At 36.1% G+C, this 25,295-nt stretch overlaps 1 protein-coding gene across 9 annotated transcripts; it reads left to right on the forward strand.

The window, feature by feature from the left end:
* The first annotated feature begins 600 nt into the window (after nucleotides 1-600).
* Nucleotides 601-23,533, forward strand: OCIAD1 (OCIA domain containing 1). Of its 9 annotated transcripts, XR_011567190.1 has the most exons (10): nucleotides 798-958; nucleotides 2,291-2,353; nucleotides 2,780-2,860; nucleotides 7,435-7,488; nucleotides 14,323-14,370; nucleotides 15,171-15,306; nucleotides 16,172-16,391; nucleotides 16,811-16,889; nucleotides 17,323-17,397; nucleotides 20,279-20,430. XR_011567190.1 is itself a non-coding variant. In XM_019962743.2 (9 exons), exons 2-9 carry the CDS (start codon nucleotides 2,296-2,298, stop codon nucleotides 23,042-23,044), a joined length of 744 nt encoding a protein of 247 aa, XP_019818302.1. In that variant the 5' UTR covers nucleotides 601-739; nucleotides 2,291-2,295; the 3' UTR covers nucleotides 23,045-23,533. The 9 variants fall into 9 exon arrangements, 6 of the variants coding, with proteins under 6 accessions (XP_019818302.1, XP_070647522.1, XP_070647521.1 ...); XM_019962743.2 differs by lacking the exons at nucleotides 798-958; nucleotides 16,811-16,889; nucleotides 17,323-17,397 and adding exons at nucleotides 601-739; nucleotides 23,007-23,533 and having other exon boundaries at nucleotides 16,172-16,347; nucleotides 20,279-20,431; XR_011567189.1 differs by having other exon boundaries at nucleotides 16,811-17,397.
* Nucleotides 23,534-25,295: the final 1,762 nt, after the last annotated feature.

Genomic DNA, 25,295 nt, shown 5'->3' on the forward strand with positions numbered 1-25,295 from the left:
TTGGAACCAGTCTGTTGTTCCATGTCCAGTTCTGTTGCTTCCTCACCTAATCACCAATAACTTTCAGTAGCTGGCTCTCTACAAATATTTGTATAGTGAAGAAATGAATGGTGGTTGAGAAGTCATGAGCCCCGCCCTCAAACTTCCATTACTAGAGAACTTGGACGGCTTATGCCTCGTTTAAGTGTGTCGTTTTAAACCCAACAACCCTATGAGGTAGGTCGTATTTCCATTTTTCAGTAGAGAAAAACCTGAGGTTCAGAGAGACCTGGAAGGTACCTTGCCTGAGGTTTCTAGAACTAGTCAGAAGGCTCAAAATTACCAAGTGCACATGTTTAATAATTATTTGCTACTACTAAGCCTAGAGGCCCAAAGGAAGAAGTGCACTATGTAAAGCCTAAAAGCAGAGAAAGCTAAATAGCCAACTCTAAACAGAGGATAAAAAGGGCTTCCAGAACGTTCCTGCTGGCCAGTCACTGGAGGATTACAGAGGTGCGTCACATTAGCCTAAACCTTTGCCTCCTCCCGCGCGCTGCAGGGAGGAGGTGGGCGGGGCTCCGGTCCGCAGTGGTGGAACGCGCAGCCGCAGTGCAGCCCGTGAGCGCCGCGGCCGGCGGTGGAGGGGAACGCTGCAGGAACAAGCCAAGGAGGACAACGCAGACAGACGCAGGAGTTCGCGTCCATTCTGAGGCTGCTCGCTTTCAGACTCCGCAGGGAGGACTTGACGTCATTTCCTTCCGTAGGTCACCACTGCTTCCGGGTCGCGGTCATTTTGAGTCTGTATCTGGGTGACTTCTTGGCGGTCGTGTCGTTGACCGCTCCCCACCCCCAACCCCGCTGCAGTCCCGCGCGCCTCCCACCTTCCCCTCCCCCCTCCACCACACTTGACTCCCCTCCGGGCCTTCTGTCCCTGGTCGACCGGGCTCGCCGCGCCACCGCCCGCCGCCGTCGTCGGGAGGTGGGTGAAATGACGCAGAAAGCCCCGTTCCGCCCCCCCACCTACCCACTCACCATCTCTGTGCGGCCGGCTGCTCCCCTGCGCCTGCCGCCATTTTTCCCGCCTGCGAGGGTGGGCCGATCGCTCTTTGGGCCTCGGGCTCCTGGGTGCCGGTGACCAGGGCTGGTGAGGGAGCGTGTCTGGGGGTGTGCATGGGAGAAATTGGTGGTGACGGATGTGTGTAGGTGTTGGAGGTGGGAGACGCAATGCGTGGGGGATGGGGTGCAGGAATCGACGGTGGTGGTTTTATTCTTTGGGAGCAAGAGATTAAAATGGTTTTGTCAAGCCTGACAGTCTCTTTCTAGGTAGGATGCGGTTGTGAGAAGAGGATTTCAGTTTTTTCTTTTACGGTTGTTCGATGATATACGTAGTTTATTAAGGAACCTCTATCCATCCATGCATTGATTTATTTATTCTTTTTCTCTAGTCAAGAGGTTGGCATGAATTAATAGAAGGCCCTCAGTGACAACTTACTGAATAAGTGAATTATGGAAGGGTCCCAATTTCTATCCTCATCGCGTGTGAAATTTCCCGTTTTCATTTAAATTGTCTTTAAGATGAGAATAAAGACGATATGTGAACATTGTGCAAAATACGTAGCTGTCTAAATCTGTTGATCTCGTAAATCCGGAGACATAGGTTAAAAATAATAATAAAGTGTACGTTCTTGAAATGCTATGCATTTTGTGTATCTCGTTTATTTTTCTAGGTCTCCATTTTAGGGTGGGAGAAAAGAGGATACAATCGAATGTTCTGTTAGCTTCGCACCACAGGGAGAACAAAATGACGTCCTTGTTATTTCAGTTTTTTTTTTTTTTTGGAAGTACTGCTTTGTAGAAGAGATTGTATGTTTCCTGGTGATTATTTCATTTTTTAAAAATGTAAGCCCAGAAATGACTTGGAATTTCCTTCTCTATTTTGGTGAATTATCTTAATCGTTGGGCATATGTTTCGGAGAGGATCTTAACACAGTATAATGTGAAATAAAGCAGCCTCAGAAGGAAAAATAAGTCTTTTTTAAAAACCGATAACCTTTTGTATCTTGATATAACCAGCTGATAAATAATTGCAAAGCATCTATTCTTCTTTAATTACAGGACCTAGTGAATCGTTCTAAAATAGGTAATAGGTTTGTGACTTTTTTAGGCAACTTTTCAAGTACTCTAGATGTAGTTGTGTTCTGTAAATATTTGTTGACTGGTTGCAATGTAGTAATTTTACTACGTTATATCTTGATTTATTTTGGCCCGTTGCAGTCATTTCTAATGCTTTTCATGAATGTTTTTGATGCAGGAAAGATGAATGGGAGGGCTGATTTTCGAGAGCCAAATGCAGAAGTTCCAAGACCAATTCCCCGTAACTATCAGTTAAATTATTTGTAATTAAAAGCATTTTTTATGTAGAGAAATTTTCTTTGTCTTGAATAACGTAGCCACTGGGCTGGCTTCATGGCTGTGTGACCTTTGTGGTTGCACATGGACCCATTAATGGTCTACTCTTGGCACCCTTAAATGCTTAGTAATTTGAACAAAGGGTCCCAAATTTTAATTTTGCGCTAGACCCAGCCCATTTTGTAGCCAATCTTGACTACATAACTGGTAGAATATTGGCACTAATTTTATATTTGAAGTCAAAGTTCGTTAAAAGTTTACAATCCACTTATTCCATTACTTTATTTTTTAAAAAATTATGTTTTGTTAATGTTTAGACTAAGGTAATTTTTCAGACTTAGTTTTTCTTCGTGGATGTTTTAACATTTTACTAATTTTCCTTGGTAAAAAGACATAGGGGCTGATTACATTCCAACGGAGGAAGAAAGAAGAGTCTTTGCAGAGTGCAATGATGAAAGCTTCTGGTTCAGATGTAAGTTAAATTTTCTAATCAACAAAATTTGATCTTTAATATCTGAAATTATGATGATTTCACATAGAAAGAATGGGCAGCTTTTTGACTTTGGTATGGTTATTGCTAAAAGAGGTTGGTTAAAGAAATAAAGTTGTATACATTCTATTAAGCATTTAAAATTGAATTATAGTTGATGTATGATGTTAGTTTCAAGTGTACTCCATAGTCATTTGGCCTTTGCATATATCATGAAATGATCAGAATTGTATGCATTTTAAAGTAATAATTTTTTGCAAGATTGTAAAGTATTTTTGTTGACAATAGTTAGAGCATTTACTGAGTGTACATGGGTTATATAAAAATGACCTAATAAGGTTAATAACTATTACCCTCACTTTACAGATGAAGAAATTGAGGTTTAGAGCTGTTAAAGATACTATCTGTTGTTCTGCAGCTGGTAAGCGGTGGTGTCTGGACTTGAAGCCATGTCTCTGAAAATAGTTCATGATTCTACCCCTTAAACTTTTAACCACTATAGGATAAAAATTGGTTAGTTTCTGTTTTATTGATGTGAAGTATAATTACACTACAGCTCTTAATTTCTGACTAGAGATCTTATACATGAAGATTTTATTTTTTAAGTACAGAGAATGGTGAAAGCAACACAGAACATAATTTTCCTTTCAATAGAACCATGTCGTTTCTTCAAGAGGTCACTGCAGTCCTTTCAGATGAGGTAATTCTAGCAAAAAAAAAAAAAAAAAAACAAGGTGGGATTTTGAAAAAGGAGGGGGTGACAAGTAATTAAAAAGGATGTACATTTTCATCAGTCAGCCTAGTATTTGTGCATATAGTATGTAAGGTACTGTGCTTGGAATATGTTTTATGAGACAGTCTTTGTCTTGAAGTAGTTTTATGATGTACCTGAGACAAAACTAACTCATGAGACACCTTGAGAAAGGTTAAGTGCATAACAGCAATAGGATTAAAAAGATAAATTAGTTGGAATTTATTTAGCTATAAAAGGCTTTATTAAATGAGACTTAACAACCAATAGAAGTTCAGGTAAATGAAGAATGGTGGGGGAGCATTTAAATGAACAAAGGCAGGTTCTCTAATCACTTAATCTCTACTGGAGCCTTGAGTCTGAAGGGATTGGAGCAGAGGTCTTTTGTTGGGTGGAAAATAAATATAATACCAAGAAGTTAAAGGTTTGATTTATTACCTATTATATGTTCTTGGGGGCTTCCCAGGAGGTGCTAGTGATAAAGAACCTGCCTGCCAATGCAGGAAACATAAGAGATGCAGGTTCAATATCTGGGAAGATCCCCTGGAGGAGGACATGGAGACCCCACTCCAGTATTCTTGCCTGCAGAATCCCATGGACAGAGGAGCCTGGCGGGCTACAGTCCATAGGATTGCAAAGAGTCAGACGTGATTGAAGCAACTTAGCACATGTCTGTGAGTTCTTGGGCCAAGGGGATGATACGTTATTTTCTTTAAAGGAACATTAGTTAGCAGTGTGCAGAATGGGTTAGAAGGATAAGAAGGTGTACAATTGGTTACATCTGCACAAACATACAGGTAATGTAACAATCTACATGCTAGGGTTAGTTTAATGTGTATTATATGTTACAGCAGTTCTCAATCTCTGCAATTGAGATAGTGTATGAATTCATATTTGTTTCATGCATCTTTTATAGGTTTTGTGAATGATGTTTCATGCATCTGAATTGGTTTTCGAATAAAACAGTATATGATTTATGTAAGAGAGAGCATAGACTCTGAGACCTGACTGTCTGGATTCAAGTTACAGCTCCAACGTATATTAGCTGTGAGATTTTGGAGAAGTTCCTGATCTCTATATGCCTCAGTTTCCTTCTCTTAAGTGGGGATAATAATAACCTATCTCATGGGATTGTTAAGGAGATTAATTCAGTTTAACTTATTTGTGTTAAGCTGTTTTATTGAATGGCTGTCAGTGCTGTTGTGATAAATGAAAAGTTTCAATTGAAAATGATTATGAGTTTAGAGAAGTATTTTGCTAGTGTAAGAAAAGAGTTAAAGGAATTTTAGGGGTTCTTGTGTTGAATATGATTGAGATCATGGTCATAATATAAAATAGCATTTGGTCAGCAGTTTTACTGATTTGCCTAAAGAAACATTTGGTAGACTCTGGAGTGGGAGTCAAGTAGTGCAGTGGGAAAAGACCACTGACCTGGGAGTTAGAAGACTTGAATTTTGATCTAAATTCTACCACAAACCATCTGGGTTGCTTTGAGCAAATGACTTCTTTACTCTGACTAGAATGAAGACTGAATAATCTATGAAGTCTCTTAATTTTCCATTCTCATTTTCTGTAACAATGCATGAGTTGGGAAGAGACCTTAGTTCTACTCGGTTACCCTTTATTGTATGGAAAGAAGTTAGGAGATTTATGGAAAGATACAGTGGTGAATGGCAGAACTAGTACTAGAATCTCATTAACCAGACTGTTGCTCTTTACATTATGCCATCTTGGCCTAAGAAGAAAGCAAAATGGGGAAATTGTCCTCTGCAGAGATGGCCAACTAACTCATTGCCTTTTATCCTTAATGATTCTTCAGTGCTTCAAGTTGCAATTCTTGAACCAAGCTGAAGGAGAAAAGTGATTGCAAATTGTACTGATGCTGTAATTTTAAAGGAGTATCCTTTGAAAAACCTTAAATAATATATGAAGGCATTCTAACCAACCAATGTTAGATCATTTTTCCAGCAGAGGTAAAATCCATTAGTAAGTAATAGAGCAAGGATTTAAGCCTTAGAGTTTCTGCAGATTGTGTCTGATGGCAAAGCTAATGCCCTGTTCCAGCATTATGGGTTTTAATCATGAATATTTTAATAATTCAAATGCTTAATGACTTTGGTTCTTAAGTTGCCCATATATATTCTAGACCATAGTTGAGCAGGCTGTAACCCAAGGGCCAAATCTGTTTTTGTATGGCTGTGAGCTAAGGGTGACTTTCACATTTTTGAATAGTTGAAAAAAGCAAAAGAATTTTTCATTACACATGAAATTTACCTGGAATTCCTATTTTTGCATTCATGAAGTTTTATTAGGACATGGTGTGTTCATTTGTTTATATATTATCTCAGTGCTTTTGCTTTAAAATTCATAGTTGGGGCAAAGACTGTGTGGCAGACAATACCTCAAGTATTTACCACGTGACTCTTTACAGACCATTACCCAGCCCCTAGTCAGGAACTTCAGTCTCCAGTGCGGCAGCCATGTGTAGCTATTTCAATGTAAAATAGTTTACAGCAGAAGGGATACAAAGGAAAATCAGCAAAGGTAAAGGAGTGGGTGAAATTCAGAGACAAAGCTTCTAAGAGTCCTCCAAGTAGTCACACACTGAATGTACTAAATTTCTGCAGTTGCATGTTGTAGTAACACATCAGAGACTTAGCACCCACAGTTTTTATTAGGATCTGGTCACATAGGCTCCTTCAGCCTAGCAGGTAACAAAAATTCCAGACTCCCCAAAGGAAAGGAGGTGTTTGATATGAACAATATTTGTGCAAGTAGTTTGGGCATAGTGAGCCACTTATCATCCAGGTAAAGTTTTATATCGGTTTACCTGTCAACCTCCTAGATATAAGGGAAGGACCAATCTTGAAAGCAGGCCTTTGTAAGGAAAGCAGTCTCCAGGCTGCCGTGTTAAATCTTTCCTGCACACTGCCAACTGGAGAAGAGATATAGACTTAACATCGAAATTCTTTTGGGCAGTTTGGGTATAGAAGACTGGCTTCATAAATTATGAGCCTCTGAGATTATGAGAGTTTTGGATTTTTCACTCGGGATTAATATGCATATGTACGTCAGTCATATTTTCATTTAGTTTTATAGAATTCCCTGGTTTAAGAGAAAGCATTGGTGTTTAAAATATATGCTTTCTAATTGTACCAATCACCATATGATTTTGGGCAAATAATGTGTCTTGTGTATTGGTTCACTCTGTAATACAGAACTTAAAAACTTGATATCTGGTATCAGAATTCATTGGAATCTGGAATCTGCCATTGACGTGGCTGTATGATCTTGAACAAATTACTTAATGTCTCTAAGCTTCAGTTTCCTTATCTTTAAAAGGGTAATAGTAATATCTAGCTTATAAAGATGTGGTAAAAATTAAATGAGATAATGTGCTGAAAGCACTTAACATGGTACATAGAATTTTGCAGTTTGTAATATATGTGTTGCCTACCTCATCAGTAATTTTTTCCCCCGTTCAACTTCAGAGGTAACTTTTGATCACTATTACTGTGTTGTTTTAGTTGATGATATCAGTGAATGGCTTTTTTAGAGCCTAAATCTGGGTGGTTCTGAAATTATGTTGTTTAATAATCTGTTGTATTTTCTTAAATTTAAAATGCTTTTTATGTTTCCCTGAGTATATATAGCACAGCTTTTAAAAGTGGAGAAATCTCTCTTGAAGATCTTAATTGCAATGTACTTCTAGCTGGTTTTACTGATATACATCTATTTATCCTAATGAACTCAGACAAAATCCTTTCCTTTTATTGATGTTAACAAATTCTTTTTCCCCCTATAGCTGTACCTTTGGCTGCAACAAGTATGTTGATTACTCAAGGATTGATTAGTAAAGGTAAATATTTTAAACTTTGAATTTGTTTAGCACATTGGGTATCATGTTTTTATGTTTTGTTTTTCTCATCTTTAGATAAGGGACATATGGTAATGTATCATATTAAAAATTATCATTAAAATTTTCTACATCAGAAGAGATCTATCTCCATGAATCCAGATTCAAATGTCAAATTTGAGAATTTGATGTCATCCTGCACTGTAGTGTATTAACACTCTAAGAACAAGAAAGTAATTAAAAGCCAGTGGTGGTTTATAGGAAGGTAGAGAAATAAACCTGGCTTAGGTAGACCATCCACATAACTCATCACCTAGTAGCTTGTTAGAAATGCATATTCATGGGCCCCATCCCAGGCCTGCTGAATCAAGAGTCTGAGTTAAGGCTCCAGCTGAATCTTATGTATTGGTTAAAAGACTGAATTCTCTACCTAGCTTCCTAAACCAGCTTTGTCTTATAATGAGGGAGTGGAGGTTCTTCGTTGTCCAAATTCTGTTGGTTTAAATGGTGAAGTTGGCAATCTCTTAATAACCAGAGCAAAAAGAAAATACATAGATATTCTGTTCAGTTCAGTTCAGTCGCTCAGTCGTGTCTGACTCTTTGCAACTCCATGAATCGCAGCACGCCAGGCCTCCCTGTCCATCACCAACTCCCGGAGTTCACTCAAACTCATGTCCATCGAGTCAGTGATGCCATCCAGCCATCTCATCCTCTGTCGTCCCCTTCTCCTACCCCCAGTCCACCCCAGCATCAGGGTCTTTTCCAGTGAGTCAACTCTTCGCATGAGGTGGCCAAAGTATTGGCGTTTCAGCTTTAGCATTTAGCAAAATAAATGAAAAATTTGAATTATGTAGTAAAATATGCTACTTGGAAAGAATAGTTGCGTTTAGGTTAGGTATTAAATATATCAGTCTCTACATCTTTAAATTTAGTTGTGTAAACAGTAGAAATATTCATTACATTTATTTTGTGATCTGTCTTCTTGGAATTAGAAGCTATTCCAGAAAATGATAGTCAACAAGCTCCTTCTAAAATGTTACTATGATAGGAACATATGGCTTTTTCATATTAGCAGTATGAAATACTTAGTAGTATTGATATAACTAGTTGAGAAAAGTAGTTTTGGGGGGAAATGGGAGGAGTTTTTGAGGTAAAATTTTGTTTTTATTTCAAGAATTTCCAAAGAACCTCACTAGACAGGAATTTTTAAAAAGCAAATGAATCAAGATACATATAATCTTACTTGTCTTTCAGAGTTGTTTTATAGACTAGGGTTGTTTCTATAATGTGAAACAGACATTTTAGTCTCATTAATTTTAAGGAAAAACTGAGCAATGGAGAAATTATAGTGTCTATTATTATACTACCCATTTTATGTGAGTTCTGTCAGTCATTTAATGATTAGAGCTAGACATGGGGTGGGGTGGATTACAGAAAAGAAAAATTAATAACAGCTGGTGGTTCATGTAAGGGAAACAAAGTGAATACAAAGTCGTGAATACAACTTTGTGAATACAACGTTGAAACAAATAGAGACTATAATTAAATATTAAATAAGCTTCTAAGTTTTGTGGTAGAGACTCGAAGAGCTATAGGTTTTCAAAGAAGAAAGATCTTTGTAGGGCTACTGTAATGAAGGTTTTGAAGATGGGTAGGATTTAGATTAAAGGAGATGTAAGAGTATCTTAGGAAGGAGGGACCTGGTTATCAGAATGATAACTATGACAGTTGGGGGGGCAGTCAGGGGACTGACAAGGCTAGAGTGACAAAATCGTGCAGGGAAGAATGAAAATGTATAGCTAAGGTAGAACCAAGAGAAATGGTAATTTGAAAAGATTATAAGAAAGCAAACTTTTGGAACTTTGGGGCTTACGTAGAGTAGGAGACTTTGGACAGCTTGAAGGTAAGACACAAGTGGTAAAGTTTGGGAGGATCAGATTGCACCTACTCACTTAGACCTTATGTTTTCAACAATAAAGTGACACCATTGCTAGGTTTTTGCCTGTTTGGGAATGCCTTGTAGCTACTCATACATACAACCAAACCACATACAGAAATTCCCTTTTTGTAGTTGAACACACATCTTCATAGGGTGGTTCTTATATAATTACCACTGAAAACCTTAGGACCTAGTACTGAAATGACAGATTATTTTTGCAGCCAAAATCATCTTGGACTTCTGGTTACCGTTTGGTGATTATTTGACTTGAAATTAATGGTGATTTATGCCTCTGATTTTGTTTGCAGAAGTCATACCATGAGCAACAACCATCCTCAACATCTTTCTCTATACAACATCTTTCTCTATAGTTTTTCATAGTGACTGGGCTTGGAGCTTTTCGGTGGGATTTAGTAATCTACTTTTTAAAAAGGATGAATTGCTGAAAATGACTTACCTAATTTGTAGAATAACATTTTCTATTGAGCGTGTCACGTCACCTTTATACCTTTGTCAGTGTTTTGCTGTTGGGATTTTGATACTTTGAGTAAAAAATACAGAAAAGAATATTGAGTGATATGTCATCCATATAATTATCTCCCAGAATTGAGGGCTTTTATTATTGTTGAAATTGTATTGGGGTCTTGTTTTTGGAGGGTGAGGTATTCTAATGAAAAAGTCAATGTCAAAAAAAAATATTGAGAGAGACTTTAGAAAAGGAATTTGAATCCAGCAAAGCATTTTGCATTTAATCAAAATGCCTAACATTTTGTGTATGATTTTATCCACGTGTATGATTTTTAATCCAGTTTGTCATAGTCTGCGTAGTCTTAGCTGCTCCTGCTCTAGTCATTCTTTTAAATCAAAATATTTAAATATACTCAGATCATTTCTAACTTCAGAACATAAAAAAGAAAAAATCTTTTTTATCCTTTTACAGCTGTTCCTAGTTGTCTTGAATTTGAAGCCAGACTTCATGAATGAGCACTTCACTTTTTCTTTTGACCTATTGCAGTATATGTCATAGATTATACATACAATCTGATACGTACTAAAACGTACCAGTGCAACCTTTTTGTAGCTTGAATTTGATAGACAGGTTTTCTTCACGACCATTACATAACTTTAATCAGTCCTTAAAATGTTCTCTTCTCTTGGCTTCAATTATAACACATTCTTCTGGTTTTTCTCCTGTTGCAGGCAACTTCTCTATTTCTTCATGTTTTTTGAATGTCTGATATGCACTATATGTTCTGGGTATGTAGCATTGAAGACAAAAACCCACAGCCTCTTAATGCTTACATTCCTAGTGTGGGTTTTTTCCTTCATTGTGTTCTTAAGAGTTTTACTTTGCCTTTGAATTTTTAGTTCATGTACTATCCAGCAATGATGGGAAGTTTAGTGGCCATTTATTGCTCTAAATCCTCATAATTATCTCGAGCCTAGGTAATCGGCTCTAAAACCACGTTCTGCACATCTCCACATGAATGGCCCTTCTACAGTCTCCTCAAATTGAACTCAAGTTCAGTCCCAAACTGAATTCACTTCTCCATAAATTAATTCCTCCATTCCCTCCGAGTCTGAATGGCATCCCTCTCTAGCCAGGATACAGACATTTTTCACTTCTATTCCTTACCTGCTTTGTCCAACAAATGTCCATTCTGTAGTCTAGCTCTTAAGTATTTCTGTAAGCTGTCTACTTTCATCTGCACTCCCATTGTAATTCATGTACCATTTGTTGGTAAGAATATTGCATTAGTCTCAGTAATTGTATTTGTCTCCATTCTTGCTACTTCCCGTTAAAATATGGACTTTTTTTGGCAGTTGACGGGGCATAGTGCATGCAGTAGACACTAAAATACAAGAATAATTCATTTTATTGTGCTTTACAGATACTTTTGTTTTTTTACAAATTGAAAATTTGTGACAAGAGCAAGTCTTATCAATATCACTTTTCTGAAAGTAGCTGTTCACTTCTGTGTCTCTGTGTCATATTTTGGTAATTCTTCCAGTAATTTAAACTTTTTCATTATCATGTGATCATTGTCATGGCGATCTGTAATCATTGCCCTTTGATGTTGCTGTTACAAAGATTATAGCTTGCTGAAGGCTCAGATGGTTAGCATTTTTAAGCACAAAGTATTTTTTTTTTATTAAGGTATGTACATTGTTTTTTAGACATAATACTATTGCACATTTAATAGACTACAATACAGTGTAAACATGAATTTTAATATGCAGTGAGAAACCAGTAAATTTGTATGATTTGCTTTATTACAGTGGTCTGGAACTGAGCCTGCAGTTGTCTCCAATCTGTGTCCGTATTTGAGTGGATGAATAGCAACCATTACACTATATTCTGTTTGTCTTCATTTGCTCTGTACTAAAGCTCTGTGAGGTTAAAGAGAGTGTCTCTTTACTGTTATATTCCTATTTCCTAGAATGTAGTGCCTGTATATTATAAGTGGTCTATAGGTATTTGCTGACAGAATAAAGAAACAATGTTTTGTGTAAATGTAGATATTGATATAGTCCTCCCTTTTCTCATCATCTCAGTTCATTTTGTATAAAATTAAATGGCAAAATTACATATACATGATACAATCTTTTATGTACCTTCTTTCAACGTTGTGAGATTCATCCAATAGTATGCCCAAACTGGCTTGTACCAGCTCCAGAGGGCTAATTGTTACAAATTTTAGAAACTTGGCAAACCAGTTTTTAAAGCATTGGTAGCTTGAAATTGGTCATAGTGCAAGTATTTACACCACAGAAATCAACTAACATTACAAATCAGAGCCTTTTATTTGGGGAGCTTGTTTACCAGCATGTCACTAGATTCATTCACATTGTTGCATGTAGTTGTAAGTTATATACACTCATTGCATATAGTTTTTGCTATGTGAATATATCATAGCAGTCTGCCCATCCTTTTGTACATTGATGATTGTGTAGTTTCCAGTTTTGACATTACAAATGGTTCTGCCATGAACTCCATGTCTCTATGTAGACGTTTTGCTTGGTCATAGATTATGTCCAGGTACAATTTTAGTAGATACTTTCTAAACTTTCCAAACTGTTCAGACCAATTTATACTCCTACTACCAGTTCATTGATTTCTGTTTGTGTCATTATCACCAACACATGCTACTTTTGTGTCTTTTGAATTTTAGCCGTTGTTAGTGAACACTATAGTGATTGCATTGTAGTTTTAATTTGCATCTCCCTCATGGTTAATGGGAGAAGGCAGTGGCACCCCACTCAGTACTCTTGCCTGGAAAATCCCATGGACGGAGGAGCCTGGTGGGCTGCAGTCCAGGGGGTTGCGAAGAGTCAGACACGACTGAGCAACTTCACTTTCACTTTTCACTTTCATGCATTGGAGAAGGAAATGGCAACCCACTCCACTGTTTTTGCCTGGAGAATCCCAGGAACGGGAGAGCCTGGTGGGCTGCCGTCTCTGGGGTCGCACAGAGTTGGACACGACTGAAGCGACCATTAGCAGCAGCAGCATGGTTAATGAAGTTGATCTCGTGTGTATTTATCAGATCTCTTATAAGAAGGGCTTTGTGTAGTCTCTTCAGGATATTTATCTGGTATAAGGACATGAAGAATCTCTTGTGCTTTTTCTGTAAACTTTAGTGTATGTATTTATTTTGTCACACTTCTTAGTTCACTGACCAGGGTTTGAACTCAGGCCCTTGCCAGTGAAAGCCCAAAGCCTTAACCACTGGGATGCTAGGGAATTCCCTGTTTTGTCTTTCATACTTTTATTTTCAGGTCATCTCGAATTACTTTTGAACATTAGATGAGGTAGGATCAAGGTACATGTTTCCCCCGTACAGATTCGTGGTTGGCCCAGGACTATATTTTGAAAGCTAGTCTTTGTTCACTGCAATGCAGTGTTGTTGCCTCTGTTACAAATCAAGTGACTGTATGTGTGGGTCTGTTTCTGGATTTTTCTGAATTTGATCAATTTATGTGTTTTTGTACTTATAACACATTATCTTAATTAGTATAGCTTTATCATAGATACTGATATCTGGTGATAGCTGGTTCTCCATTGTGGTATTCTTCAATATTGCCTTGGTTTTTCTTGACCCTTTGTGTTCCCACATGAATATTAGAATAAGCTTTTTAGTTTGGGGAAAAAATTTTATTTGCTTTTAATTGGGATTGCGTTGAATTTATAGATGTTATGAAGATTACCATCTTTATTTAATCTTTGAATTCATGAACGTGGTGTGTTTCTCCATTTACTTAGCTTTCATTTCCCTCAGTGAATTTTTTAGTTTTCAGAATCTTTCTAATTTTTTATTAGATTTGTGTTTGGGTCTTTGATGGGTTTTGGTGCTGTGTAGTATCCTTTTTAAATTGTTGGTTCTCTTGTTTGTTCCTGATTCATAGAGATGTGTATTTTTTGTGTGTGTGTATTTTTGTATATTGACCTTGTATCAAGTGGTCTTGCTGAATTCATCCATTCTAATAGATTAGAATCTTTTGATTTCTTCATATTTCTCTTGATGTTGAATTCCCTTTTGAATAGCTTCAGGCTGCTTTGGTATTCTGGAAAGAGCTAATGCCGCCAGGTAATATATAAAGGTAGTCTGTACTAATTTTTCCTTATGTCTTTGTGAGTTGCTCAAAGCCACTAAGAAATAGATATATCTTGCTTTATAGTGCACTGCTAAACTTACAGCTATTTTTGTCTCACATTATAAAAGACGAGCAGAAGTATGTGACTAGCAGAATTATTTTCTTTGTATTTTTGACCATGATTTCTGTACCATTCTTGTACTCTTAGCATAAACTTCTTTCCTTGCAATAAAAAATAAAAAACATCTTAATTATGTAAATGTAACAGTGTTGCTCAGAAATATTTACTGTTTTATCTTTAGGAATCCTTTCAAGTCATCCCAAATATGGTTCCATTCCTAAACTTATATGTAAGTATGAACAATACTAATTCTCTTAGTTTTTTGCCTAAGTAAAATAAAAAGCTTTTACAAATGATCTATCTTACTAATAACAGTTATTTGGTTATTTGTTTTGATAAATCATTGTGTTTAAGTTTTAAATGAACTACTTGGGCATTTTATTGTTAGCATTAAAAACCATGAGTTAGTTGAAAGAGGCATTTTTCCCTGTTTTTATAATGTCTAAAACCATTAGTTTTAAATTATTTTGTAAAAAGGTAATATTTGAAAATAAGTTATCTTGGTCTATGAGGAAAGAAAGTTCAGCTATTCTGGTTAATCAAAGAATATTTAAAATTAAGTGTAATTTTTTTAAAAACCGTAATTTGCAATTAGTAAATAAACATAACAGCATTTATAAGTGTAGTTTCTTTACATTTTATGATATGGGTAATAAAAAAATAGTAAATTGCCCTAAAAGAGAGTGTCTGAAGCTTTTTATGAATCTTTCCAGGGTATTCTGTCTTCTGTATTGGAAAGATAGAACAGTAGCCATGCTTAGGTAGCACTTCATAATTTATCATTTTAAGGGATTTGTTTCACATAATTTTTAACTTACTTGATTTTGTGAAAGTGAATTATATCCACTGAATCTTTCTGTGAACTCTGAATGCAACTCAATGTTGTACTTTTACCAGTATTTCAGGAAATCTGTTTTTCCACACTAGAGACATATTTAGAACTACATTTTTTTGAAGTGTTCTTTTAGAAAAGATTTTTGTCTAAAGAGGCACATTGAATTACACTTTTTGTTTATTTTTACAAATAAGTTGCTTGCATCATGGGATACTTTGCTGGAAAGCTTTCTTATGTGAAAACTTGCCAGGAGAAGTTCAAGAATCTTGAGAATTCCCCTCTGGGAGAAGCTTTACGATCAGGACAGGCACGACGATCTTCACCAACTGGGTAGGCCGTTCAGATCTTTATAAAGGCTTTCATTTTAGCTAAAAAAAACCCTGTAACTAGATACTGATGTAGTTGAGTGCATGAAACATTGCCTTACTGAAGGACCATTGGAAACTTTCCATTTTGCGGCAAGCTAAAGCTAATTTTATTTTTAAAAGTAAAACAAGACTTGTTTAGTTTAAAATAAAGAGTTGCATCCTATTGGGAGTTCATGTCCGAGAATGAGAGATTTTAATTTGGCAAACTCGTTTGGTTACTATACTCTTATTTTTTTTAATTGCCAAATATTATCAGTTTCATCTCTTGACAGATTTCAACTTTTTAATTCTTCTGTTGTTTAAAACTGTATAAGTATAGATAAGTGAATCTGTCTTGAGAGGTAGATAAATAATAAGGTAATTAAGTAGATTTGGTAGATAAATTGTCCTGTCACAAATGGCAAGCAACAGAAACCCCATTAGAACTACTCTTATTTATATTTGCTTCAGCAAAATGGTGTTGATACGGACTACTCCCTGTGGAAGTAACTTCCCAGTTAATGTGAGAAATGGACATATTTTCTGATCTGAGGTACTTTTTCTTTCCAAGAACTTCAAACACATTAAAAGGATCTCTGAAGCCTAATAATAGAAAATTGGGTATATATTTTCTCTTCTCTATGTTAAGAGTGACAATTTTTTAGTTATATAAGTGGATCAGAACATGTTTTTGTGGCAGAAACAGACTTTATTTTAGTGTTTTAAATAATTATACTAACATTATATGATTCCTTTAGAAAATGACTTAAGTTTTTGTATCTTAACACACTTCTTTAAATAAGGCATAGACAGTAACCCTGTTTATACAATATGATTTTATCTTATAGGCACTATTCTCAGAGGTCAAAATATGACTCAAATGTGAGTGGTCATTCATCTTTTGGAACATCCCCAGCAGCAGACAACTTAGAAAAAGAGATGCTTCCTCATTATGAGCCAATTCCATTTAGTGCTTCTTTGAATGAATCTACTCCAACTGGTATTACTGATCATATTGCCCAAGGTAGAAACTTCTCTTGAAATGAATTTCAGCTTTTATGGTCCAACGTATGTATAAACTTTATTTGATGACCTTTTTTGCTGGATATCACCTCTGTATTCCACCATCAGCCTAAACTCAGCATGTTTGTTTGCTCATCTGTTCATTTGAATTCATTCTTCATTCATTCAACACTTTTTGAGGTCCAGTAGGTATCAGGTACTCTTACTAGATATGGAAGTAAAGATGAATAAGAGTTGGCTGTTTGCCCTGAAAAACTCTCTCAGTCTGCTGGAAGATATAGAAAAATAAGAATAAATTATTAATATGCTCCATTAATTGAAAATGCTAACCATGTTTAGTGAAATAGCAAAGACGAAATGATAAATGGTCCTTGGAAGAGTCTTTAAAAGATTTCATTTATTACTGTGGTCTTAAAGGCTCTCTTAGCATCTTGGTAATGTGAGAAAAATTACCTGCTTTACAGAACTGTTGTCAAGTGAGAAAATCCATGTGAAAGTGCTTTGTGAAGCTTGTGTGACTGTTAGCTTTGAAGATCACGTGATGTGAGTGAAACAACATCAACTTTGGATTAAGGCCTGCATATGAATCATGATTGACATTTGCTAGCTATGTGTCTTTAGACAAGTAATTTGTGGTGCCTTCAGTCCCTTGATCTCTTGAATTGAGATGATAATACCTCTCTTAAAGAACTTTGGGAATGAAATGAACTAATGAGAGGTAATGCCTGCAAAGTATTAATAATAGACTGTCAGCAAATGTTAGCTAGCTTGCTTCCTTGCTTTCTTCAGTGTAATTTGCCATGAAAGATGAATTGGAAACAAAGTATAAGTTTGTAATTCCTTACCTAAAATCCAAAACATTTTTAAAAGAACAGATTTTTAAATATAAATTAGTGATAAAATTCTGACCTGAACTCAAACCGATTTCAGCTGGATAGAACTATATTGATAATCTTTATCTTAATATTTTTTCTAGATTTTGTTTTAGGAATGTCGTGTTTGCTTATTCATCACTACTTCAATGGACATTAAGTAATGAGGGATATATATGGTAATGTTTTTTCTAAAATCTAAAACTGATTTTTGAAGCATTTCTGACTCCCAAGGGTTTGGAGAAGGGATTATGGACCTCATGAGTATTTGAAAACACATGCTTTGAAATAAATACAATAAGCCAGTACCTGTGGGGAGCAAACAAGGTTAAAGGGACATTCGGGCCTTCATTTCTTTTCAGACAGAACAGATTTTATTCTCTATGTATGAATATGTTAAAAGGACGGAAGGTATAGAGTGGAAAGAGAGGTGTTGATTATAGATCAAGTAAGGTTCCAGATGGTGCAGAAAAGGTTCTAGGTTGGTCAGGATATAAAATAGCCATTTGCTGTATGTGGCTGTTAATTCATTAAAATTAAGACAAATTGAAAATTCAGTTCCTCAGTTGCTTTGGTAGCATTTCAGTTGCTCAGTAGCCATATGTGCTACTGGCTACTGTGTTGGACTGTGTAGAGAACATTCACATCAATATAGAAAATTGTATTGGACAGCACTGTCTCAGAGCAAGAGTCAGTGGTGGGGGTGGGGGGTGAATAACTGAAGAGATTCTTAAGTCTTATTTTTGACTGCACTGTACAACATGTGTACAACACGTGCTGTACTGAATCATCAGGAAAGTTCAAAAGTCTTTTAATTCTCACCTTTTTCCCCCTTAGTGGCTGGACACAAGACACCTGATTAGTGAGAAAGGAAAAGAGGTCAGCAGCCTAGGAGAGAATGGTTAAAGTCATTATTTTATCTCCAAAGTCAGCTGTCTCACAGTGTCTCCCATTTCTCCAGTCTCCCAAATGCAGATCTATTCTACGTCTGTTCTAGCCGTGCACCAGGTCTTCCCTTGCTATGTCTTGCATCTTTCCTTGCATTTGCATTAGAAAATTTCGTTCCATGTTACATAACTTCTTTGCCGGTAAAAACAGACAAAACGCCCTTTGGTATCTGCCCACAGACTACAGCAAGGACCAAACTTTCATGTATTTTAAGTCCTCCACTGTAGCCATCCACCCATCCTGCTGTGCTGTCTTACCCCCTGCCCCCAAGTCACGATCGCCGCTTTAGTTCCCTGTGTGAGCCCACAGTGGCCTCTGCTTTCCTGCAGTCCTCCCTTACCAGAACATCCTCCCCTTTTGTTTAAGTCCTGTTTGTCCTCAACTTTCTCTTACCAGGAATTGAAAGTTATTAATCTCTCAGAGTAGAAAGCATTCTTTCATAGTTGTCATGAGACTTACTGTAGTTTATTACAGTTAGATTTAAATCAGTGCTTTTTTACATTTTCCTGTTCCTTCCAGCTCTTAACTGTAAGTCTTGCTCCCTACACAATGCAAGATATTTTCATTTGGCTTTTACAAGTGAAAAAAATTGTCCCTAATTTTCTGTCTGATTCATGTTTTCATTATTCGTTGCAAAATTTCAGAACAATGAAGTGTTTTTCTTTTTGATACGAAAATGTATTAGACCTGGAAGGAATTTTAGTGAAGATCATCTAGTTCAAACTTCCATATTTCACAGTTGAGAAAACCAAGATTCGAAGAAGCTTAGTGATTTGCCCAAGGATGTTCATTGAATGTTGTCAGAGTGGGAATGAGAATCTAGGGCTCCTAACTACTCATCTAGTATAAGCTGTCTCCTTTAGAATTTTAAAAATATCATTTATGCTGAAAGGAAATGAATTCAATAACTTATTACTAATGAAATGCAAGGTGGTTTTAAATGCAGTATACAGTTTTAATATTTTTCTTTAAGCAAGAAAAATTTGGTTTTTATCCATGGTATATAATATTAGAACTAATTAGAAATTTAAATCCTCTGCTTTGTATCAGTGCAAGTATACTTCATGGTAAAAGATTGTAGTTGAATATATTCAATGAATAGTTATGTTGCTTTGAAAAATGTGAGTATTCGCTGGGACCTTACTACTGACTTTCAAAATAGTACCATTTATAAAAACTGTTTTAAAACAATTATTTTAATTCATATGGTTATATTATTAAAATGATATACCTGATTTCTATGTCTCATTAAAAACCTCTGAGAAATATTATTTTGGGAGTGGTTTGTTAGATTTTGTAAGTTAAATAGTTCACTGAGTGTTATGTTAGCATTAATTAATTTTTAAAAAATGTTATCTGGCTTTGCTTGCTAACTATATATTTTATAAACTATATTCAATATTTAGTCCTGTCACCTAACCATTTCCTTATTTTTATATCAGTATTTGACTCTGATAAAATGTTTTCATACTTTGACTTTCTTTGGGGGAGAGAGAATAAATGCTGGTTCCCCAGGTAAAAGTTGCTACTTTTTTCTGCCTCAGTATTGCATCCATTCGACCTGAATCAAAATGATGCTTCCTGTGGTTAAAGACTATGTTTTATACCTTTCAATAGCTATTTTCAAGTATTATTGAAAGAAAACATAAATGTTTTCTTAATTGCTGGAGTTGTTTGTATATATATAGGCTGCAACATTTAACTATGGAACTATTACTAAATCTACACCATGTCTAGTTTTGTTCAATTGTCGCTAGTAGAATATATTTCTCTTTAATTATATAAACTGTATGAATAACCTCCCAGTTTAGAGCAACACTAGCATTTTAATGAGTGAATTTTGCTGGTATATATTATATCCATTCTTCTTCTGGCCATGGGTAGTTTAAAAATATATATTTTTAACTTTAGAAATAAAAGCTTGAAAGTGTAAGAGGAAGTAGATTTTGGTTTTATAGTTACCTTGGGGAAAATACAGAACCTTTGGAATACTGGTAATAATCTGATCCTTCACTTTAATTTTTTGGTAGGTAAGAAGCATTTGTAAACTTTAGTTGCTTTGGATTTATTAAAATCCTTTTATCACCATTTATTAACTGTTTGTTGTTTTAGGACCTGATCCCAACACTGAAGAAAGTCCTAAAAGAAAAAATATTACATATGAGGAATTAAGGAATAAGAACAGAGAGTCATATGAAGTTACTTTAACACATAAGACTGACCCCTCAGTCAGGCCTATGCAGGAAAGAATGCCAAAAAAAGAAGGTATGATAGTCTAGTCTGAATCACTTTACTCTTTAGGATTGGAAACTGCAGCACTAGTTTCATTATACTAACGTGTGATTTAATGCCTCAAGCAATTAACCAAAATAACATTTTTTAAGATGGTAACTATTAATAGTTATCAGTTCTTCCTTTTTTACAATGTTCCAAAAGCCAGTTTATGTTAGAAAATAATGAAGTCCAAATAAGTATAGCTTACAACAGTAAGACTAAATTTTTAATGTAGAAATTATACAAACATTTGATTGTATGAGAAGCCACCTTGGGAATTGATAACATTTTTTTAAATGATGTATCTATTGCATAAAACCAGATTGGATTGATAATGCCCCTTTTGGCAGAATCACAGAATCCTGATTGAGTAATAAAATGATGGTCTTGTATGTCTATGAAATTGAGAGTTACATGCTTACAAACTAGCTTTTAGGGCATTTCCAAATAGGGAGTTTGACTTTTAACAGAACTTTGTGCATAGTTGCTCAGTTGTGTCCGACTCTTTGCGACCCCATGTACTGTAGCCCACCAGGCTCCCAGGAAGAATACTGGTGTGGGTTGCTATTTCCTCCTCCAGTGATCTTCCTGACCCGGGGACTGAACCCATATCTCTTACGTTAACAGGTGAATTCTTAACCACTGAGCTGCCAGCGAAGCCCCTTAACAGTACTTCACTCTGTAATTATTATATACAGATTTTTAATATTATGATTTAAGACTTTTTGGAGCAGCTGTGCATAACTGAGAGTAAATTTTCTGACACCAAAGATTTGTCAGTAACGAGGGCATTTTGAATAGGGCTTTGTAGCTGTTTCAGTATAAAATTTTGTAATATCTTTCTTGAGGAATTATAGAGGATGTATCATTGTTTCAAGGTTTTCTATTTACTACTTTAAAAATTGAAGGAACAAAAAGGTCCTTTGTACCTTCTTGAGAGTACGCCACAGAGAATGCAAAAATACATAAAAAATCCTTAGTATTTTTTATTATGATCATTCCTTTAGAGCTAGTTTTATTTCTAATCCATAGTAATTGTTTCATTTAATTCTATTTTATAACAGTGATCCACCTCTGTCATATTATTGATATTGTTTACAGCTTTAAAATAGATTTATAATCAGCGATACTTGTTAATGTTTGTCGTAAAACATAAGCCTTATGTATTTAGTAGTTATTGCTCTGTAATATGTGAAGATTCACTGGTACTCTGATCTTCTAATTAATTTGAGAGTTTAGACTGTAAGCTCCATGAGGGCAGGCGGTAGTATTCTTCTCATTTTTGTAATCTGCTCTACTGTGTGCCTGCATAGCGTAGTGCCATCGTTTGATACGTCAGGAATGTTGTGTTTTGGTTGGGCCTTCTAGTAAGATAACACAGTAGATGAGTGATATTTGCTGGATTTGGACATCGGTGCTTTTGGCTGTGAACAGTTTTGAAGTTGTGTTTCGTGATACAGTGATGTGAACTTTTTCTTTGTAAAAAGAAAGCTTTTTTTGTGCTTTATATAATTTAAAGAAAAAAGTTATGAAACAGTTTGTGATTTCTGTTCTAGAACCTAGATAGAAATTTAACAGTACAAAGGTCATAAAGTGTCATTTAAAAATTCTCAGCTTTTGTTTATGTGGATTATTTCGTTGTTACTTTAGCTAGTTAGAAATTATGGCAGAAATTTTAAACATCTAAGCATATTTTCAGATAGCTGTCAGCAGTGATGTCCCCACACATCATGTAGCTCTGTGAAGACTGCCTTCTACACATAAGGGGAGAAGAGCAAGGGGGAAAAGCAGAACAATGTCTTAGTATAATAATGAAATAATTTTGACTTTATAAAGACTTCACTGAAAAACTTGGGGAAGGGAATCCCCTTATACTTTGATAATTGCTTCTTTACATTGTTACGAATACTTGGGTCTTGTGAAGTTATAATTCACAGATGATGGCTGTGTAGAAGAGAGGCTAAAAAGTAAGAGTAGAGAAGATAGAAGAACATGTTTCAAAATATAACTTCACATAAAATACAAAAATATTGGAAAGCATTTCCTCCTTGTACTAGTATTAATCTCCTGAGAGAGATTACATTAATCAAGTCTGAGGTTTCTGTGAAAAACGACATTCAAATGTTCAGTATTGTTTTATTTTTCATTTACTGGTAACTGTTGTACATCGTGTAATGTATACCATGCTTGCTTTCGATGGTAAAGCTGTAAAGGTACCCAGGCTTTGGACCTAAATAGACCTGTGTTCACGTTTCAGTGCTACCTATTTTTTTAGGCTTGTACCTTGGGCAAGTTACTAATCTGTTTTCCTTAGAATGGGGATTATATTTACTTTATCAGGTTGTTTTAGACATCAAATACACATGTAAAGATCTTGATGCCATGTTTATGTCCAACCTCCAGTTCACAAAAGTCTAACCAGCCTCTTTTTATAATTATAATTTGACTCTTACGTACATTTATTCAAATGAGAAACATAATTTAAGTCATAATAATAGCAGACATAAAACAGTTCCTTTCACTTATTACTATTTGGAATCATCAATTATTTGTGCTTTTTTCCTAGTCAAGGTAAACAAATATGGAGATACTTGGGATGAGTGAAAAATTGCATCATTGGACCTACTGAAGGAGTTTCAGTATCCAGCTTCATCTAGGTGGTCATGAACATCTGCATGCTTTGAGCTCAGCAGCAGTCTTCATAAACACATTTAAAACTAGAACCTGGGTTTTTGTGGTTTGACTTATTGAAATGATGTTTTAAAAACTCAAGACTTTAACATTAATATTGTGTGAATGTAGTCATTTGGGGAACTCTTTGAATGATGTTATTATATCATGATTATACATAGTTTATGAAATTGTTTTAAGTTACAGGCCAAGGATACTCTGTTATAAAACTTTCAAGAGAATGTAATGCTCTACAATCACTGCATCTGGAAATAAATGATACCTGCATGTTGAATTGGGGTGGGGGGAGCAAGCATAATTTTTAAGTGTTAAACTTTACATCAAAATTATTAAAACGCCTTTCTCCAGTGTTTGCTGTATTCTCTTAGTGTTTATGGTAAATAAAATATAAAGGAACATGTATCTTCATTGATTTTATGGTCTTATTGTTTCTAGTCTGCCTGTGTGCTAAATTGCTTCAATCGTGTCCAACTCTGCAATCCTATGGACTGTAGCCTGCCAGGCTCCTGTCCATGGGATTCTCCAGGCAAGAATACTGGAGTGGGTTGCCCTCTTCTTAAGTACAATCATAAGAAAGAGTTTTGTAGGGATAGGAAATAAAGTCATCTATCTGAATATTTAATTATACAAAGAATGTGACTCAAATAAAGCAACATACAGTGAATAGCCCAATGCCCTGAAAAAAGCGGTGTTTGAAAAATTTGCGAATTCCAGGGGAATAAAAATTTGGTATACTGTATTTTCTTCATTATTGACCTAATATTTGTTTCTGGTTCAGGTGAATGGAAAGTGAAATTGTGGTCTCATCTAAATTATACTTAATTGTATTACATTTCCACCAGAAACAGTATTTCAGTTAGTTCTGCTCCAAATCATCCCCAAACTTTGTGGCCTAAAACAGCAACAATTCATTGTCTCAGTTTTTCTGTGTCAGAATTTAAGGAAGGATCAGCTGAGTAATGGGCTCTGGGTCTCTGAGGTTTGCAGTCAGGTGCTGGATGGAATGGAAACAGCAGGCAGCTGGGCTGGGGCCTGGCCAGGCTTCTCTTAGCTTCAGGACCTTGCTGTGTCTCTTTGCATAGAGTGTGGGCTCCCCACTGCATGTTGTGCTCAAGGCCATTAGGCTGTTGACTTGATCATTAGTGCTCTAGTGTGACTGCAGCAAGCGTTTCAGAAATGCCTTTTTTTCTGACCTTGCCTCAGAAGTCCCGAAGCATTTTTTGTAAACCTGCCTCAAGGCAGGAGCATAAACTCCACACCCAGTCAAGTTTTTTAAAAAAAGAAACATGGGATGGAAGATGCTGAGCTTTCTTCAGCCCCCATTTGACCACAATAATTCACACCATTCTCACACATGAAATAAACTCATACTTTTTCTGGAACTCCACTGTGACAGCTCAGGGTCTAGGATTATTGTCTAATCAGGTCCAGGTGTGGATGAGGTAAAGGTCCCTGAGTATCATTCCTCTCAGTCTGAATACCTATGAACTTAGAAGTAATCTTCCCTGTTTGTCCCAAATTCTTGCTTCTTTAGACTTCCCTTTTTAAAGGGTGAATGAGAATGAGAGGCATACAGCAGTCACTTATCTTTGGCACTTAAACCCAGCCAAGTCTTGTGTTGCTTTGACTAGGATTTAGGCATAACCCTTGGGGCTCTTGGTCCTGCTCTCTGAGTCATCCTTTCCCACAAAGGTAGCACATGATTGCCATTGAATAGTGCTCTCGAGCTGCCTCTTTCCCTTAGGAATTAGGGATTCCAAGGTCTATATTCCTATCCAAGCTGATAAAATTTTTTAAACCCGTGGAGCTCTTAGGTCCACTCGATTACACAAATGCCCCTGTAAGTCTATTAAAATAGTCTCTTCTACGTTGGCCTCCCTGTGAGGCTGATGAACGACCTCCCTAAAATTCTTGGAAGCCTTGGGCAGGGTCTTCAAAGTTATACCTTTAAGACTTGTAGAAGGCCATTTGTGTCTGAAACGTTCTGAGGCACTGTCATCTTTCTCAGATCTGAAAGGAAGTCTTGGTGCCCTTCTCTGAATTTGACCTTTGCCTGGAAGCTATTTCTGTATATGAGAACACTTTCCTGGCTTAAAAGACTCTTCTGAGCTTTTATGTTTTCTCCAAATCACATTTGTTCCTTATGTAAGGTTTCTCCTCTCAT

Source organism: Bos indicus, chromosome 6 (assembly GCF_029378745.1).
Source record: "Bos indicus isolate NIAB-ARS_2022 breed Sahiwal x Tharparkar chromosome 6, NIAB-ARS_B.indTharparkar_mat_pri_1.0, whole genome shotgun sequence".
NCBI classification, from domain to species: domain Eukaryota; kingdom Metazoa; phylum Chordata; class Mammalia; order Artiodactyla; family Bovidae; genus Bos; species Bos indicus.